The following is a 19,195-nucleotide window of genomic DNA, read 5'->3' as shown; positions in this document are numbered from 1 at the left end:
ATGCGTGCATGCGTGCCCAGGCGAGCGAGTGAGTAGTCGGTGCAGGAGGACCCCCAGTTCCACACAGCTCCGTGGTATGTTCACCACAGCGTTGAGGCCCAGCCTCAAGTGGTGGTGGTGGCGGCGAGGTCTCTCACTTTATTTAACTTTGACCGTTAACCTAAGTGGGCGAGGACTTATTTAACTGACGTTTTCTCTCCTCTGAGTGTTGGTTTTTCAGTTCTTAAGTGGGCGAGGACTTATTTAACTGACGTTTTCTCCCCTCTGCGTGTTGGTTTTTCTCTAGTTTCAGTTCCTAGAGTCTGAGTCTGATTCTGGCCATTTCGTTTTCCATCCTCCTGTCCAAATCCACACATCTTCTCGGTTTCCATTCCCAGGTGGGCAGCACAAAACGTCCATCCTCCCTCTCTAACGTTCCCAATATCTAAGTATAATTAGTTGTTGCCTGAATTAAAGGAAAATCCTGACACTTTGCTCCTTAAGCGTGTATGCAGCAGATTTCCATGCTGTCTATGTTTGGTTTTCTTTGGACTTCTTAGTATGTGCCGAGTCTCATATCCATCTTCAAGGCCATGGTTTCCCTGGGGCCACTTGTACCCTAAGAATAGTCTCTGACCTCCCAGCACTCCAATCGGCCACCCCTGGCCACATAACCCCAGTGTCGCTGCCCACACGAGTCCCACTTGTCACCTTTATAAGGAGCTCTCATGGTTCCCTTGGCATCCTGACTGCTCCCCTGCCCACTGTTCTGGCCTCGCGCTGCCTTCAACACCACTGCCGTCTCCTGACTTCAGCACTCCGTGGTCCCCTGACCTCTGCCCCAGGTTGCCAGCGAGGCTCCTTATCCCATCTTTGTGGTTGGGATGGGTGAGAACAGATGCTGGCACAAGTAGCCTTAGAGAGACAGTCCAAGACGTGAGAGACTCATGGACTCTTCCTCTGTGATTTGCCCCTATTCCTCCTTTAAAACTTGCCCTGACAAAGGGTATTTGCCACATATTAAGATGGGCTCTGAAAGGCCTTTAAGATTTTCCACCCCAAGTGCCATGGGTTCTGTTTGTACTTTCTGGTCTGTAGTATCAAAATAGTGAGTGACACCAAGCTTGACCTCGCTCTACCCCACCACCTCTGAGTCCAACAACAAAGTGACAGCCTTTGTTTTTCCTTTCCCTGGTCTGTCCCAACTGTGGAAACAAGACACATTCCCCAGTTAGGCGCCGAGAAAAGAGCTGACGTGAACCACACCCATCTTGCTCCACGCCATCTCTATCCTGGGAACTTTTTTGTTGCTGTTATTCTGTTTTTTTAACAACTCTATTGAGGTTTAATTTGCCTACAATAAACTGTACCCACTTAAAATATAAAAGTCCCTGAGCTATATCACAGGTGTATACAGCCATGAAACCACATGCACAGCCAAAACGTAAAACATTTCCACCCTCCTCGAGTCTCCTCATGCCCCTTTCCACGGAAGAGTTTCACACGCTTTATCTCATTTAATCTTCCCAAGTCTGAGAGTAGAAATGCCTTGTTCCAGTTTACAGATGGGAAAACTGAGATACAGAAAGGTTCGGTGACTTGCCGGCATCACACGGCCAGAAAGAAGCAGAGCCAAGGTATAAAACCAGGCATGTCTCATTCCAATGTCTGTATCATGTCTCTGTGCTCCTTCCAAGGGCCTCTAAACCTCACGAAGAGCAAAGCATCGGGGCAGTGCCAGGCTCGCTTTGCAAACTAGTCGTTTCCTCAGCAAGTTTCTTTGCTCTTTTCTCTCGTTTCTGAAGCCTTGTTTTCTTAAATTAACTTCAGTTTCTGTTTTTCTTCATCTTTGGACTTAGCTCTATTCGTAGAATAAAACATGAGACTGAAACTGAATTTAGATTTTCCTTGTCAATATTGCCATATTTGTTCAGAGGTTCATTGAACCGGTGGTTATTTCTGGCTTGTCTGGTTGTCTTTTTCAAAATTACTATTTTTGAAGGCTGTGTAGCCAAGACCAGACAAAAAAAGAGGGCATGTGTGGGCTTCCAGAAATGCAACAACAAGAAAAAAAGGTGGACAGTGGCGAGCACTAAGAGACGCCAGGACTTTGGGCCCCAGCCTGTGGACTCCAGCCCTGAACTGTCACACCCTGATAAACGCAGGCAGGACACAAGCAAGCCTTCTCCTTTACTCCTGAGTCCTGTCTATCCGTGGTCTTCTGTTTTCTTAAAGTAACAGTAAAATATTAACACAGAGGGAATGAACTGATTTTTGCCAAGGGAACCCATGAAGTTTACATTTCCTGGACTTGCTGGTCTAAATCAGAAGGCCCCAGGTTAGCACAGGTTTCTGGGAGGGCGTGGGGGAGGGGAGATGGCTGAAAGGATGGCTGGATGATTAGGGAAAGTGTGGACCCAAGAAGGCAGAGGGAAGGTGAGAGAAATAGCAAAGAGCTGGGCTTCTCCATCTGGTGGGCAGAATTTGATTTTTGGTTGAAATTCAGTGAATAACAAACTAACATTGTCACTCACAAGGAGGAAAACAGGCTTGGGACACTTTCATGACTAGACTATTTGTAAACAGTTGATGTCCTTGTCTTCATCGGAGGTTTTGGGAAAACTATGACATAGTGAGAACCTGTTTCTGAGCCAGAACCTTGACCTGCGAACCTGGGGAGACAGGAAGAGCTTGGCTTAAGGCCCTGTACTGCTGTCCAGAGATGCTCTAAGTCAGGGAGTTCTGGAGGCAGAACCTCCAGATATCACACACACACACGCACAGCTCAGACTGACCATAAGAGGCCAGGTCAAGGCAGGCCTGCCCATAGCCAGTGGGCTGAACTTTCTCATATCCTCAGCTCCAAATTTATACATTAGGCCAATGTTTCCTGCATGAGAAGGTCTGGGGGCAGAAACCTTGGCTCATGTCTTGCCCATAGTCCAGGAACCTTTTTTTTTCTTTTTTTCTTTTATTATTATTATTTTTTAATTTTAATAAGTGTCAAGTATACAGTACATTGGTTAGACATCTATATAGTTCATAAAACGATCCCCCCAATTGCTCCCTCCCTCCCTTGACCCTCCACCTAGCCAACATATTAATGCTAACTGCATTCCCTATGCCGTGCTCCCCATCCCCGTGTCCATCCATTAGCTACTAATTCCAGTAACCTTTTGACTCCATGACATTTAAGCTCATGGGGTGGGTTACATGGGAGAAGGAATTTAGCAGACATTAATTATGTTCAGTACTGGAACTAAGGGAGCCTTTACGATTCTTTGTTGCTTTACTATTCTTCGTCATGAAGCAAACGATGCCCTGACTGGTGGACTGAATCGAGCTTTATCAAAACGGGCCTCCGCCACTCACTTATTCACCTCTTCACTCATTCATTTAACACACATTTATGAGGTGTCATCTATGTGCCAAGCACCATGCTGCATACTGGGAATACAGCGGCGGAGAGGACTTGTCCTTGTTCTCAGTTTCCGGCCTGGGAGGAGCTGGGCAGGTTGTCTAGTGAGAACAGGGTGAATGCCTAGTGCAGGGTCACTGCCGACACGGCTGAATACTGCTCCCATAGTTCCAGTGAGTGTGGACTCATGTGTATGGCTTATTTTGCCAAACATTATGCCTATGGGACCTATCCATGTTGTTCCACGAAGCTGTAGTTTGTTTTTTTTCTTTGTTGTGGTCTATTCTATTTTACTATGGATGACATTTTTGTCGTTTCAAGTTTGGTGCTATTTTAAGAACATTCATCTTTTGGTGCCCATGTTGCACCCATCCTTCTTACGTATATGCCTAGGAGTTCAACTGCTCAGTCACAGGGTGTGTATATGTTTAACTTTAGTAGAAAACGCCTACTCAGTTTTCCAAATGGTTGTACAATTTACACTCCCACCAGAAGTTTATGAAGTTCCAGGAGCCCACGTCCTCACCAACCACTGGTATTGTCAGTCTTCTTAATTTTTAGCATTCAGATGTATGGGTTGCAATATCAGTTAATTTGAATTGCCCCTGTCGTTAACGGTTTTGAGCACCTTATTGTACGTTTATTGGCTACTTGAAAATCTCATTTGTGAAATGCTTATATCCCTCTCCCATTTTGCACTGGATTGTCCATTTATTTTGTATTGATTTGTAAGAGTTCTTTATATTATTCTAGATACCAGAACTTTTGAGGTTTTACATATATATGTTACAAATATCTTCTGCTAGATAAGTTGCCTTTTTATTTTCTTCATGGTATCATTGATTAACAGAATTTTAATGTAGTCTAATTTATTAATCCATTCCTTTTTTAAAAAAATTGTAGTAAAAATCACATGACAAAATTTACCATCTTAAACATTTCTAAGTGTACAGTTCATAGTGTTCAGTGTATTCCCATTGCTGTGAAACAGATCTCTAGAACATTTTCATCTTGCAAAACTGAAACTCTGTACCCATTAAACAACAGCTCCCCTCGCTCCTTTACCCCAGCCTTTGGTGACCATCATTCTACTTTCTATTTCTGTGAATTTGACTACTCTAGGTACCTCATATAAGTGGAATTATACGGTATTTGTCTTTTTGTTTCTGGCTTATTTCGCTTAGCATAATCCTCAAGGTGCATCCATGTTGTAGTATGCGACAGTAATCCTTTCCTTTTTAAATGAGTTTTCACATATTTTTAAAGTCAGGTTAAGGAAGTTTCCTTATATTCCTAATTCTTAAGAGTTTTTATCCTTTTGACTTTTGTCAGATGCTTTTCTAAAACTCCTTTTTTATGAATAAACCAATCATAAATTCTCAGAAAAACCTAATTTGATGTGATATATTATCCTTTTAATATATCGCTTAATTACTCAGCTTACCAATATTAATATATTGCCAGTTTCAGTTTGTCAACATTTATTTATGATTTTTACATCTACATTTAGTGAGGTTGGTCTGCAATATTACATTCTCATGTCCTTGCCAGGTTTTGGTACCAAGGTTACACCAGATGTATAAAATAAGTTGGGAAGTACTTCCTCTTTTTATGTTCTCTAGAAGATTTTGTGTAAAATTAAAATTTCTTCCTAAATATTTGATAGAATTCATTGACAGAGCCACTTGTACCTAGAGTTTTCTATGTATAATAAGATTTAATTTTATTGAGTCAGTGGTGTATAAAATTTTCTATTTTTTCTTGTGGCACTTTTGGTCGGTTATATTTTTCTAGGAATTTGTTTATTTCATCAGAATTTTTAATTTTGGGAAACAGACTTATCACAGAATCCTGTTATCGTCTTTTCTAATGTCTGAAAGCTCCGTAGTGATGTCTGTTTTCATTCTTGATGTTTTCATTTGTGTTTTCTCTAAATGTTTCTTAATTAGTCTTTCTAGGGACTCACCAGTGTTTTTTCAAAGAATCAACTTTTGGCTGTGTTGAACCTCTGTCGTATGCTTTTTTATTTTATTAATTTCTGCTTTTTAAAAAAATCCACTTCCTATACTTTTTGTGTTTATCTTATTCTTCCTCTCCCAGCTTCCTGAGATTGATGTGATTTTCAGCCTTTCTTCTTTTCTAACCCAGGTTTGTAAATCTATAACTTCCCATGAGCATAGCTTCTGACAAGTTTTCATATGTCATATTTTCGTTATCATTCAGTTAGAATGTTTTTTAATTTCCACTGTAATTTTTCCTTTGACCTGTGAGTTATTTAGGAATGTTTCATGTAATCATATATTTGGGAATTTCCTAGTAATTTTTTGTCTAAGTTACTTTTACTATGGCTAGAGAACATATGTATGATTCAGTTCTTTAAAGTTTGTTGACATTTCTTTTATGGTCAGTTTTTGTAAAAGTGTTCTATGTGCATTTGAAAAAGAATGTTTATTCTACAGTTGTTGGATGTGGTCCATATATGTCAAGTAGGTCAAATTTATTAATTAAGCATGTTTTTCAGATACATATTCTTACCTTTTGTCTACTTATTCTAATTGTTAATAGTAGAGAGGTGTAAAACATTTCTTTATGATCATGGATATATCTGTTTCTCCTTTTAGTTCATATATTTTAGATTTGTATATTTTGAAGCTATGTTAAGTACATATAGATTTAGAATTTAATGTCTTCCTGGTAAATTATAATACTTAACTTTATGAAATACCCCTCTTTATCTCTAATAATGTTTTTTGCCCTAAAGTCTTCTTTGCTAGTTAGTCTTTAAATGACATATATATTTTTCATTCTTTTACTTTCAACTTCTCCATAGACATTTATTTAAAGTATATCTCTTATAAGCATCGTATAACTAGAGCATTAATCTATTTTACATTTAATCATCAATAGATTTGAGTTTAAAATTACTGTCATTTTACTTGTTTTCTCTCTGTCCCATATGTTCTTTGTTCTTTATTCTCTGCTTTCCTGTGTCCTTTTGGAATGATTAAGCATTTTTAAAATTATTACGTTTACCTCCTCTATTACATTCTAATACATTCTTTTACTCTCAGTGGTTACTCTAGAAATCTTAACAAGTACCCTTGACTTACCAAAGTCTAATATAAATTAATGCTTTTTACCATTTCCTAGACAATTTAAATACCTTAAATATTTTGACTAAATATTTTGACTCCATTTACCTCCTCCCAATTTCTCTGTTGTTGTCAAGTGTTTTGAATAATTGTGTGTGTGTGTGTGTGTGTGTGTGTACTTGTTGTATGTAGTCAATACTCACTTAGACTTGCCCTCCCCCCTTTTACTTACCTGTTTCATTGTTCTTTTCTCCCTGGATCTCTGAGGTTTCATTGAGGAAATTTTCACAGAGTAAGAATTCTAGGTTAGCAATTCTTTTCTAATGCTTTGAAGGTATCACATTGTCTTCTGGCTTTCATTGTTTCTTTTGTCAGCTCTCAGTTTTATTTTTGCTCTTTTGAAAGTTATACGTCTGCTTTGCGTATTGCTTTAAAATTTTTCTGCCTTTGCGTTTTAGCAGTTTTCATTTGGTACCTCTACGTGTAATTTTCTATGAATTTATTCTGCTTGATGTTTGCAGTGACTCTTGAATATGTGTCTTCCTGTGTTTTTCTCAGTTTTGTAAATTTCTTGATCTATTTTGTTCCTGGAAGTTTCTAATTTATTTTTTTAGTTCTGTCCTGATGTTACATTGGTTATCACTTCGATTCACCCTTTTCATAACATTCTGTTATTTTATCACTTCGCCTTTGAGTTTTTCTCTTATTGCATTCACTTTCTTATTAAGTTCTGTAATGTGAAGCAATTGTAAGGAATTCATTCTGTTTCATGAATTATTATTTCTTCTAAGTTAGGTTCTTTGCCTTTTACATGCATCTGCCTTTCATCCAAGAGAGGGAATGGTAGCGGGAAAGGGACAACTCAGCCGAAGTGGTGTATGTAGTTTTGCTTTTGTTTGTTTATCTGTCTGTTTTAACATATCTAGGCTCTGCTTTCAATTCAGAAATGTTGTTACATGTTCTGTGTCAAGGTTTACCTCACCCACATTTTGAGAAGTCCTGGCATTTTTGGAGTCCGTCAAGAAGAATCAGCCCTACTGGCTACTGGGCTGTTTCTCTCCACCCACTTTGCTTCTCTCGGGATTTATTGACTCCCCAGTACAATTTTTGAAGGGTGAGGATGGGTTAGGAGCTGAACTATACTGCCTTTCTTCTCTCTGCTCCAGAATCTTCTGTTTTCCCTCTTGTTAACTAGTTTTTGAAATTTGTTGCAGTGTATTATGCCCTTCTCCATGCATGATTGTTGTTGGTAATTTTTTTCCCTCTAATTTTTAGTATAGTTTTCTCATTTTTAAAAAATTAATATTTAACAAGCCTCGTTATATGTGTATGTGGTGTGTGTGTGAGAGAATTTTTTTTTTTTTTTAATTTGTTGTGAGGTTGTCCCCCTGGAGGGAAAGAAAATGTGATACAATGCCGACTGGAACACTTAGATATTTTTAAGTGTGGTCTATAAGCTACCTTGACGATAAGGAGATTTTTGCTTCTGCCTTCAATAACCCATGCAAGTGGCGTAGAATGGAAGTGATAGCTAGAAGAAAGTGAGGAGCAAAGGGAGGGGCAGACAGAGGAGCAAGAACAAAGAAACAGGCAGCATTGGAGCTAATAGAAGTGGAAATGGGATGTGGGGAGAAGAGACAGGGAAGAAGCCAGAGCAGAGGTAATAAGGACATGTCAAGGCACCGAATACTCTGAAGCACTGGAAGACTTTCAGCATCCCCCACTTACACTTCTTTTTTGCTGTAGGTTATTTGGGTAGAATTCCATTAACCCGTGGGCTATATCAGTCTTGGCATGTGCTTGCGGTTGTAAGACGGTGGTCTGTGAGAAGAGTTGAAGGAGCTCTCCTACTCCCCTGCCCGCCTTGACGTGGGCTCCCCGCCAGCTTTCCCTTTGGCAAAACTCTGCAAATGTTTGTTCTTGTAGCATATTTACACCCAACGGTCAATGAGCTACAGTTGGAGACCTGAAAGAAAATGAATGCAGTGTCAGACTTTAACCAGAAATGACAAAAGTTCCATGGAATCAAACAGAACCATTGGTGGGCTCTTGACAGTTTGGTGTCTTGGGGCTGCCGTGAGGCAACAAATACCCCCTAGGGAAATAACGGGTCGTGAGAGCTTCCATCGCAGATCACGCGTGAGTTAATAGCCTGTGATTTCGAGTGGGTGAACGCTTCTTAAGGAAAAATGGTCTTGAAGAGACCTGCTTCCTGTCTTTCTGCATCATGAAAAGGGACTGTGTTCTAGCTGAGAACACAGTCGTATTCATCCTCAAGAGCAGAACCTCTGGGAGACAACTGGCAAATGTATATTGTTTTGCAAAAATAATAATTTCTTCTGCAATGCCATAGAATACTTTGTTTTTGTTTTTTAGTTAAAAAAATAAATAAGACAGATTTGGGGCACAAGTGACCTATCATATGTGTAGAATGCCAAGTTTCTTTGAATTAAGACTAAATTTTGATGGAGAGGAATCACTTTCCTGCCTCATTCTGATGAGTCGACTAGCAATGGCGGGGAATGGGGGCTTCTACTAAGGTGCCCTTTTAAATTGATAGGAGTGGGGGCACCAAGGAGAGGCTGGGAAGAGAATAGATGCTCTCATGAGCCAGACTGTGGACTAATTTGCTCACCAGCATGTCCTTCAACGATGGCATCCTTTTCAGAGGGTCTTCGGGGTGTTAAAAGAGATTATGATGATAAGGATTCATTCTTCATAATTTGGAAACAAGCCTGTAGTCCTGTTGTGTGTTGGGGCGCTGTGCTCCTGGAAATAGATCTTAGCTTTGAGCGATAATGAGGCAAGGATGAGGAGATTCTTGGGGTCTGAGCTATTGCAGATTTCTTTTTTCCTCCCACTGCCATTTATTCCTTCCTTCAAGATTACCTACAGTGGGCTGGGCGCTATTCCACTCTAGGGATAATGTGCCTTGGTCCCTGCAGCTCATTGCTGGTATATCAGTTAGCTTTCTCCCAGAAAAACTTAATGCTGTAAAACAAGTCATTCATTTGCTCCAATTCTTTGTGCTAGCAGTTTGGGCTGGGCTCAGCTGGATCCATTCTTCTGGTCTTGACGGGGCTTATGTGGGTGAATGCCATCAGCTCCCACATTGACTGCAGCTGGCTAGTTTAGGATGACCTCAGTTGGGACAGTTTGCTTCTTTTCTGTACAGTCTATCATCCTTCAGCAGACTGTCTTGGGCTTGTTCACATGGTAGCTGGTGGGTTCTGGCGGGGGGCAGGGAGAAGAGGGAGAGGAAAGCATGCAAACCTTTCACTGTATTCTGTGGGTCAAAGCCAGAGACAAGGCCAGCCCAGATTTGAGAGATGGAAAAACAGACACCGCTTCTTGAAGGGAGGAGATACATGATCCCATTACAAAAGGACTTAACTTACCTGAATATAAGACCTGAAACAATAAAATACCTAGAAGAAAACATAGGAACTAAACTCAAGGACCTGGGACTTAAAGAGGATTTTATGAATTTGACCTCAAAGGCCAGGGAAGTAAAAGCTAAAGTAAATGAATGAGACTACATCAAACTAAAAAGCTTCTGCTCAGCAAAAGAAACCATCAACAAGGTAAAAAGACAACCATCCGAATGGGAAAATATATTTGCAAGCAACGCCTCCGATAAGGGCATAATATCCAAAATACACAAAGAACTCATATGACTCAATAACAACAACAAAAAAACAAACAATTCGATCAAAAAATGGGCAGAGGACCTCAACAGACTTCTCCCTAGAGGACATACAAATGGCCAACAAACATATGAAAAGATGCTCAACATCACTAGCTATTAGGGAAATGCAAATCAAAACCACAATGAGATACCATCTCGTACCTGTTAGAATAGCTATAAGCAACAGCACAAGTAATAACAAATGTTGGAGAGAATGCGGAGAAAAAGGAACCCTCATACACTGCTGGTGGGACTGCAAATTGGTACAGTTACTATGGAAAACAGTATGGAGGTTTGATCTACCATATGATCCAGCAATCCCTCTACTGGGTATATACCCCAAAGACTTGAAAACTCATATCCGTAAAGATATTTGCACACTGATGTTCATAGCAGCATTATTCACTGTGGCCGGGACATGGAAGCAACCGAAGTGTCCTATGACAGACAGATGGTTGACTAAAGAAGCTGTGGTACATATATACAATGGAATACTGCTCAGCCATAAGAAGAGATGAAATACTGCCATTTACAACAACATGGATGGACCTTGAAATAATCATACTAAGCAAAATAAGCCAGACAGAAAAAGTTGCAAATCACATGATATCACTTATATGTGGGATATAAACCTGAAAGCACCAAATGAACAGGACAAACAGAGACTCATGGACATGGACTATAGAATAGTGGTTACTAAAGAGCCGGGGATGGGGGAGGTGGGAGGAGATAGATGGGGTAAAGGGGGTCAAATATAGGAGGATAGGGAGAGGGTGAAGTGGATATAGGGGATCAAATATATGGTAGCTGAAGGAAACTAGACTTTAGGTGGTAAACCAGTAGAATATACAGATGTGAAATTATAATATACACCTTAAAATTATATAATTGTATTAACTAATGTTACCCCAATAACCTTAATAAAAATAATAATAAAAAGGACTTAGAGGAGAGTGGAGAATTGTGGCCATTTTTGCAATCAATTTACCATAACTAGTCAATACATACACATCAAGCAAACAATCTAACCATATTTTTTTTAACTTTGTTTTTTGTTTTTGGCTTTGTTTTCAATTATGGTTGACATTCAGTATTATTTTATATTAGATTCAGAGGTACAGCATGGTGGGAAGACCTTTATATAGTTTATGAAGTGATTCTCTGATAAGTCTATACTCTCTGGGCATCATACATAGCTGTTACAATATTATCAACTATATTCCCTATGCTGTGCTTAAATACCCAAATCTATTTTGTAACTACCAATTTGTACTTCTTAATCCCTTCCCCTTTTTCCTCCAGCCCCCCAACTCCCCTCCCATTGGACAACCATCTATATCTACGAGTTCGTTTCTGTTTTATTTGTTCATTTATTTTGTTCTTTAGATTTCAAATATAGTGAGGTCATATGGTATTTGTCTTTCTCTGTCTGACTTATTTCATGTAGCATAATACCCTCTTGGTCCATCCATGTTAGACCTTGACTCTGGAGATTTACTTTGCATGCTTTCCAAGGTGCAGAGCGAAGTGGGGAAAAACTTAGATCTGTTTCTGCCCATAGAGCACTTCTGACACCAAATGTGTGTGTGCGGGGCAGGGGGGGGGGCGGACGAGGGGCGGGGCATGAGGTTCACACCAACAACCAGTTCTCCAAGTCTCCAGACAGGAGCTGGGTGTTCTACAATTCAGCTGAATTCTAATATTAACTACTTAGACTTAGTGCTAACCTCACGGGTTAAAAGCTCTGTCTCACAAGACTGCCCCCCACTTCAGACACCAGTCACAAGTCCCAGGATTCCTGGACTACTGACCAGCTGGCTCTAAACTGGGTGTTCTCATGACCTTGCCTCAGGCTCAGTGATTTGCTAGAAAGACAGAAATCAGGAAAACATTTTACTTACATTTACTAGTGTATTATAAAGGATATAGGTGAAAAGCCAGGTGAAGAGGTACATAGGGAGAGGTCTAGAAGGATCCTGAGCACAGGCAGGAGCTTCTATCCCTGTAAATTTTGGGTACATGGATGCATTATAGGACCAACCTGGAAGTTCTCCCAACCCTGTAGTTTATGGGTTTCTATGGAACTTTCATTACATAGGCATGATTGATCAAATCATGGCCATTGGTAATGAACTCAGTCTCCAGCTCCTCCCCTCCCAGGAGGTTGGGGAGTGGGGCTGAAAGTTCCAACTCTCTTATCAAGATGTGGTTGGTGTCTATGGCCATGCTACCCTGAACAAGACTGATCCCATCTGATCTCGGAAGCTAAGCAGGGTCAGGCCTGGTTAGTACTTGGATGGGAGACCACCTAGGAAGACCAGGTGCTGTAGGCATAAAAAATAAAAAATAAGGGATTGTAAGCTGACAAGGTTCTTGCAATCTGTGAGGTCAACCAAGGGTTGCCTTGCCTAAAAAAATAAATAAATAAAAATAAAAAAGATGAGGTTGGTTTCTCCAGCAATCAACCCCACATCCTAAAGCTACCCGAAGGCCCACCTGAGAGTCACCTTATTAACATAAACTCGGATATGGTCAAAGGAGCTTGTTATGAATAACAGAAGATGTTCCTATCACCCTTGTCACTCAGGAAATTCCAAGAGTTTTAGAAGCTCTATGCCAGGAACCAGGGGCAAAGACTAAATATATATTTCTTATTATATCACATATCATAGGGAGTCTTTCTGTTGTAATAGATAAGTATGTCTCCCAGTAGGACTCGACTTTTACAGACTACTGAGAATGGGGAAAGCCCAGCCAGCTTCTTGAGCCTTCTTGGCCTGCTGTCCTGAGATTCTGGCCTCCTAACCATGGGGCCTGTGTTCACCCTACTGAGCTGGATTCAGAAACTTCACAGCATAATCTCATGATTCAGACATTTTACAAAGAGCAAATCAGTGTTTTAAAAGATACATTTTTACTTAATTATAACATACATACAAATCATAAGGGAATGATCAATAAATTATCAGAGAATAAACAAGGAATTTTAGCCACCACGAAGGTCAAGAAGTAGAACGTTGCCAGTAACCCTGAAGTCTCGCTTATGCCCAGACTGTCCACGTAGAACCACCATCCTGACTTTCCACATCATAGGTTAGTTTTGCCTGTTTTTGAACTTTATGTAAATAGAATCACACAGAATATGTTCTTTTGTGCCTGACTTCTTTCGTTCAACACTATGGCTGCGAGATTCCTCCACGTCCTTGTCGGAAGCAGCTGTTGGTTCATTTTCACTGATTTGCTTTTCTTCTTTCGTTCAACACTATGGCTGCGAGATTCCTCCACGTCCTTGTCGGAAGCAGCTGTTGGTTCATTTTCACTGATGTGCAGATTGTCGCTGTATGAATGTACCACAGTGTATGTGTCAGTTCTGCAGCTAGTGGACGTTCGGATCGTTTTCATGTTTGGGTTATTATGAACATTCTTGTGCTTGTCTTTCGTTACCCGCATGTACGCATTACTGTCAAGTATGTATTTAGTCATGGAATTGCTGTGTCTTGGAGCATGTGTATGAACACTTTTAGCAGCGATGCCCAGACAGCTCTCCATGATGCTCCTTTCGGTTCACGTTCCCACCAGCAGAGCTGCACATCCTTGTTATCAGTAAATATTGTCAGTCCTCTTAACTTTAGCCGTTCTGGTACTATTTAATGATATCTCATTGTGGCTGTAATTAGCATTTCTCTATTACTAGTGAAGTTGAGCATTTTTACACATTTAGTGACTAGATTTCTTTTTCGCGATGTACCAATTCAAGTATCTCGCCAAATTTGCTATGGTTTGTCTGCCTATTTATTATAGATTTGTAAGAGTTCTTTACAAATTCTGGATACAAACCCTTTGGAGGTTATATGTGTTGCAAATCTCTCCAACTCTCTATGACTTGCATTTTAACTCTTCATGACACAATGACAGAAGTTCATAATGTTAATGTAATCCTATTATCAATTCTTGTGCCAATACCACAATCTTAAAAAAAGTACTCCAGTTTTATAGTAAATCGAGAAATCTTGTAGTGTACCTCCTCCAGCTTTTTTCTTCTTTTCCAAGATTCCCTTGTCCATTCTAAGCCCTTTGCATTTCCGTAAATTTTAGCATTAGCTTCTCAATGACTCAGATTTTTATTAGGATTGTATTAAATCTAGATAGATCAATTCAAACAGAATTGACAACTTAACAGTTTTGAGCCTTCCATCCCTTCATTTATTTAGACCTCCTTTAATTTTTTTCAAATATTTTGTACCATTCCATGTAGAAATCTTGCATATCTTTTATTAGATTTATTCCTAGGTGTTTGATTTTTTTTAAGCTATGACAAATGGCATCTCTATAAATTTTTATTTTGTTTATTGCTTGTATATTGAAATACAATTGATATTTTATACTGACTGTTGACCTAGCATCCTTGATACCTCCCATGTTAATTATAAATTTTTATATGTAAATGCTTTGGGTTTATCTGTGCTACATAATCATAGCATCTGTGAATGACAGTTTTAGTTCATCTGTTCCAGTCCTTATGCTTTTGTTTCCCTTTCTTGTGTTCTATACACTGGCTCTGTGACCTTGGACCTAATGAGGTTTTCCCCTCTTTCCTTTCAGATGAGGCTGAGGCACATATTGACTATGAAGATAATTTCCCTGATGACAGATCAGTGTCCTTCAGAGAGATCATGGAAGATTCCCGAACAGAGGCAGAGGAGGACAGGGGTCAGGGAGAGGCCTCTGAGGAAACTCCGAAACAGGACCATCTGGTCTCCGTTTCCGCGGGAAGAGAAGACACAGCCCAGGATACCGCCTTCGTGCCAACCACAGGCTTGCCCCACGCTGGGAGCAGTGTCCCCACAGACCTACCAGGATGGATACTAAACCAGAAATACTTGTTCTGGCTTCCTGCTGCGACCTTCCACAAGCTTGAGTTAGAAAAAGAGATGGATGACCACACCAAAAAGCAGTTTCCTGCTGGAGACAACCACAGTGGCATAACATCGGCCCCAGGTGAACCTGAAACCAAGGGGATCTATGGCAGCACTGATGGTCCCTCAGGGCCACATATGGGCAAGAATGACAGCAAGGCAGGGGACCCAATGGTGAGTAGCAGCGATGGATCCTGGTTAGATGGCTACCCTGTGACCGATGGAGCTTGGAAGAAGATAGAGACAGAAGAGGCAGAAGAGGAGGAAGATGGGGACAGGGGAGATGGGTCAGTAGGGCTGGAGGAATGTGTTCTGTTTACCCCTCATCAGCCTGTTCTTGTGGAAGTTAAGAAGCCCAGGAGCTCCACCCTCACACCAAGTGAGGACACGACCCATACTTCAGTTCTTCCATCTCAAACACTCGATGTAGAAGCTTTGGCTTTCAGACCCAAGAGTGTGTCTGAAACTGAGGGTCCCAGCATGGCGGATGGGGACTTGACCAGGTACCAGTCAACTGTTCCTTGGAGATTTGCCCCAGAGAAGTTTCCCATGGCCACCCTACCCGATGAACCCACAAGCTCTCCCATAGCAACAGTAACAACTACTGTCCCAAAGGTGCCTAACCACAGTCCCTCAACCCTCGTGGCAGCCACCCAGACTCCAGTGGAAGCCACTGCTCCCGAGGTCCAGGATAACTTCCCATACCTGCTGTCTGATGACTTCTTGGGACAGGAAGGCCCTGGTCCAGGTGCAAGTGAGGAACTTCTCCCAACCTTGGAGCCCTGTGTAGGGGACGAGTGCCCTAGTCTCAGCAGAGGCCCCATCATTGCCACCGTCGTCACCGTCCTGTGCCTGCTGCTGCTCCTGGCAGGTGTAGGGGCAGTGTGGGGCTACCGCAAGTGCCAGCACAAGAGCTCCGTGTACAAGCTGAACGTTGGCCAGCGGCAAGCTCGGCACTATCACCAGCAGATTGAGATGGAGAAGGTCTAGCCATCTTCAGAGTGGGCTCTCCCAAAGCCACTTGGGAGGAAAATAAACAGTGACACAATACATTGGTAAATACTGATAATTCACTAGAGCATAAAACAGGTGGAACAGAGCTCATGTTTTTCCTCAGGTCTTTGCTGTATAGGCTGAGAAGTATTTCTGAAGGCACCTGGCAGGAAGGCTTCGGTGGCATCATCGCACATGTCAACATCTCCTCAACCATCTGCTCTGGAATGAATTGCACTAATCTCAGACCTGTGCTTGGGCCCTAATTCCACCATGAGGTCAAAACTCACCTCTTGCTTCATCATACTATTACCTTCTTTTCCTTTCTTAAGAAATAAAATGACTGATTTCATGACCTGAAATTTTTGAAATAGGCGTAATCAACGGAGCATTTGAGAGCAGTGATATTTAGGATATAGATATTTAATTGTTGGGAGTGGGATATAGAAGAATAATGGGTTATTTCCTTTTAATGTTGTGATCTCACTGGAGGCAAGCAAGCTAAGAACCATGACACAGTCTAGAAGCTTTGAGATTTCTTTTGAATTGTTTATTGATATTGGGGAGAATGTAAGACTAACACTTGTTAGGAGTGGGGAGTGAGGAATGACCAGACACATCCACTTCTGTTCCCTCCATTCTGTGGGACTGCCCATTGTATTTTTAAAAACCCAATTATCTTTGTACCGGTAAGTACCATTTCCTCTCGGAAGCAGTGGCCTAGTTGCCCTCGACTAGTCTGTGCCCATGAACATCTTAGAACTTTTGCCAAAACTAACAGAACTTAGTCCTTGGTTTGCTCTCTCAGGAGTAACCATTTCTCCGAACTCCAGTAAGAGGGAGTGACATGGAAGGAAAAAGGTATTTTAAGAGGGCCAAGGACTAGGATAACAGGTATGGGTGCTTACTTGATGGAGACGCACAGGAATTAAAAAGGAATATGAAATGATGTCCATCAATTCTTTGTGGCAATTGTGAGTTCTGTGGAAATAGCATGAGTCCAGGATGAATTCTTCTGGTCGTTGAGCCACCCATTTCATAGCATTAGGTCATCTTACGGTGGCTCAGCAAGTCCTGTTTATGACAGTGATTCTCAAAGTATGGTCCTCAGACCAGAGGTATCAACAGCACCTGGGAGCTTACTGGAGCTGCACGTTCTCTGGTGCCACCCCAGAGTCACAAAGCAGAAACTCTGGGGTTGGGGCCTAGCTCTCTGTGTTGTGACTAGCCCTCCACGTGATTCTAACGCACACTCGAGTTTATGATAAAATGAGTTGTTCTTTTTTACAGTTTTATTTTTGTGTACACCTTTACTTAACAATTACTGAATTTCTAAGGCAGGCAACTGAAGAGCCTTTATAAGTAGTTTCTATTGTCTAAAATCAAGGTATGTGGCAAACCCAGTCTGGAACAAAATGGGAAATAACAGCTTTCTAAAGACAGGCTTAGAAATTCTGATCCAGTACCTTATAATATTTTCTTTCTCTGGTAGCAGGGCTGAGGAATACCTGTATTCAGTGGTAAACTTAAAAAAAAAAAAACTTTGTAAGATACATTCGCTGTCGAAAATGGGATCACTGCCATTGGTAAGCCTGCAGCTGCAAGAGCATGTGTATCATTTAAAATGAGCTGAAAAAGACTGCTCTTAGCCCACAGAGAGCAGCATTAAGTACAACGTATGTTGATCCATGTTCAAATAGATCCTTTTCTGCTTCTGGAAGTTGGTTAATTTTTCTGATTATGTTATATAAAAGTTGGCTTTCCTTGACAGTATCATCTGGTTCACGATTTTCCATCTTGAGCCTTATTCTCCTCCCAGCAGTCGATGCTCTCTCCCGTCTTCCTCAGCCGCTCTGTGATGTTTGAGCTTTGAGCCCTGCTGGAGCTTAGGAGGCCCAGAGATGAGTAACACCTGTGGTTGGTCTTGCATAGAAGCCACTGTGCAACTGAGACAGCGTTTGAAGCTGCTGAAATACTATCTCTAACGGTCTCCTGTGTATTGGCACAGAAACAAAACATATTTTTATATGAATCACCTTCTTAGAAATCATTTTCAGTAGCAAAAAAGTGATCGAAGGCCATACGTTTATTTTGAGACTGTAAGAGTCTAAGAGTTTTGCTGTGTCGTGAGAGAGTTCCTGATCTTTACAAACAAAAAACTGTTGGTGGTGTTTTTACCTAGGGAAAAAAAAGAATTCTTGCAACATATTTTCCACCCTGCCACCTCTTTTCAGTGCAAGCTTTGGAAAAATAATAGTCTAAGTAGCTATAAAGACAGTACAGCAAAATCGAAGTCCCCATTATTGAGTAAAATAAAGGCCTGAATGTACCAAATGGGAGACCTATGTGTAAGATGAAATCCAGAACCACAAAAATGAAGTGCTTTCTGCATGGAGCCAAAGCAAAACACAAGAGAATAAAAGCCAGAGACTGTATATATTTATAAATTAGATTCTTTTCTAATCTATTACAAGATAACTTTTCTATTTTTAACTACATAAAATAACCTCCGTCTCAACGTTGAGATCGTGTTGTCCAGCTATTATGTAATAACCCAAGAACACTGACTTAATACCAAACTCCAAACAGGTAATATTAATACAAATATATTAATAAATTTATTACAAATATGTCAATACATGTAAATGTATTATTTTGTAGACATGAACTGAAAAATAAACCCAACACATAAGTTTTTTAAGTTTTCATTGATTTGGTGTCATCTAAATTAATGTCATAGGATCTAAAAATGTATGTAGAAAGGGAATGATTAAAACACTGTAAACTTAAATTGTATGTAATTATGTGTCTTTTGAGACTAGCAAATGTTTAGGGCTCATGAAAATTGGAGGAGGGGTCTGTTAACACAAAGCTTCTGAGATATTTTCAATAAATAATTATTTCCCCTGAACAGTCGCTTAATGTATTTTATATCTAGGTTACCTCATAATGGCTTTCTAAAAAAGGATTGTCTAGTAATCTTGAAAATGATGTCTTAATACTTGCGGTGTCTGAGACTGCCCCCTCTAAGCCTGACTCTCAGCCATGTTACGCCCTGCAGCAGGATTCCAGGGAAGTCTAAGAAGCTTCTGCCCCCTCCACCCTCCCC

At 40.7% G+C, this 19,195-nt stretch overlaps 1 protein-coding gene, 1 non-coding gene and 1 pseudogene across 2 annotated transcripts in view; 2 read left to right on the top strand and 1 right to left on the bottom strand.

The window, feature by feature from the left end:
• SUSD5 (sushi domain containing 5) overlaps window positions 1–16,179 on the top strand; it is a 41,270-nt gene extending 25,091 nt beyond the window's left edge. The window contains exon 5 of the mRNA XM_025038974.1: window positions 14,780–16,179. Coding sequence (XP_024894742.1) covers window positions 14,780–16,083 — 1,304 coding nt within the window. The 3' untranslated portion in view covers window positions 16,084–16,179. The remainder of the gene's footprint in view (window positions 1–14,779) is intronic.
• On the top strand, window positions 12,392–12,510 carry LOC112470356. Its single transcript, XR_003042954.1, has one exon. It is a non-coding gene; the product is annotated as a 5S ribosomal RNA (ribosomal RNA).
• A 442-nt stretch (window positions 16,180–16,621) lies between the features above and the next one.
• Window positions 16,622–19,167, bottom strand: LOC112469760 (annotated as a pseudogene).
• Between the last annotated feature and the right edge of the window lie 28 nt (window positions 19,168–19,195).

Source organism: Pteropus alecto, unplaced genomic scaffold (assembly GCF_000325575.1).
Source record: "Pteropus alecto unplaced genomic scaffold, ASM32557v1 scaffold10, whole genome shotgun sequence".
In the NCBI taxonomy this organism is placed as follows: Eukaryota; Metazoa; Chordata; class Mammalia; order Chiroptera; family Pteropodidae; genus Pteropus; species Pteropus alecto.
This window is presented reverse-complemented; position numbering and strand designations above follow the sequence as displayed.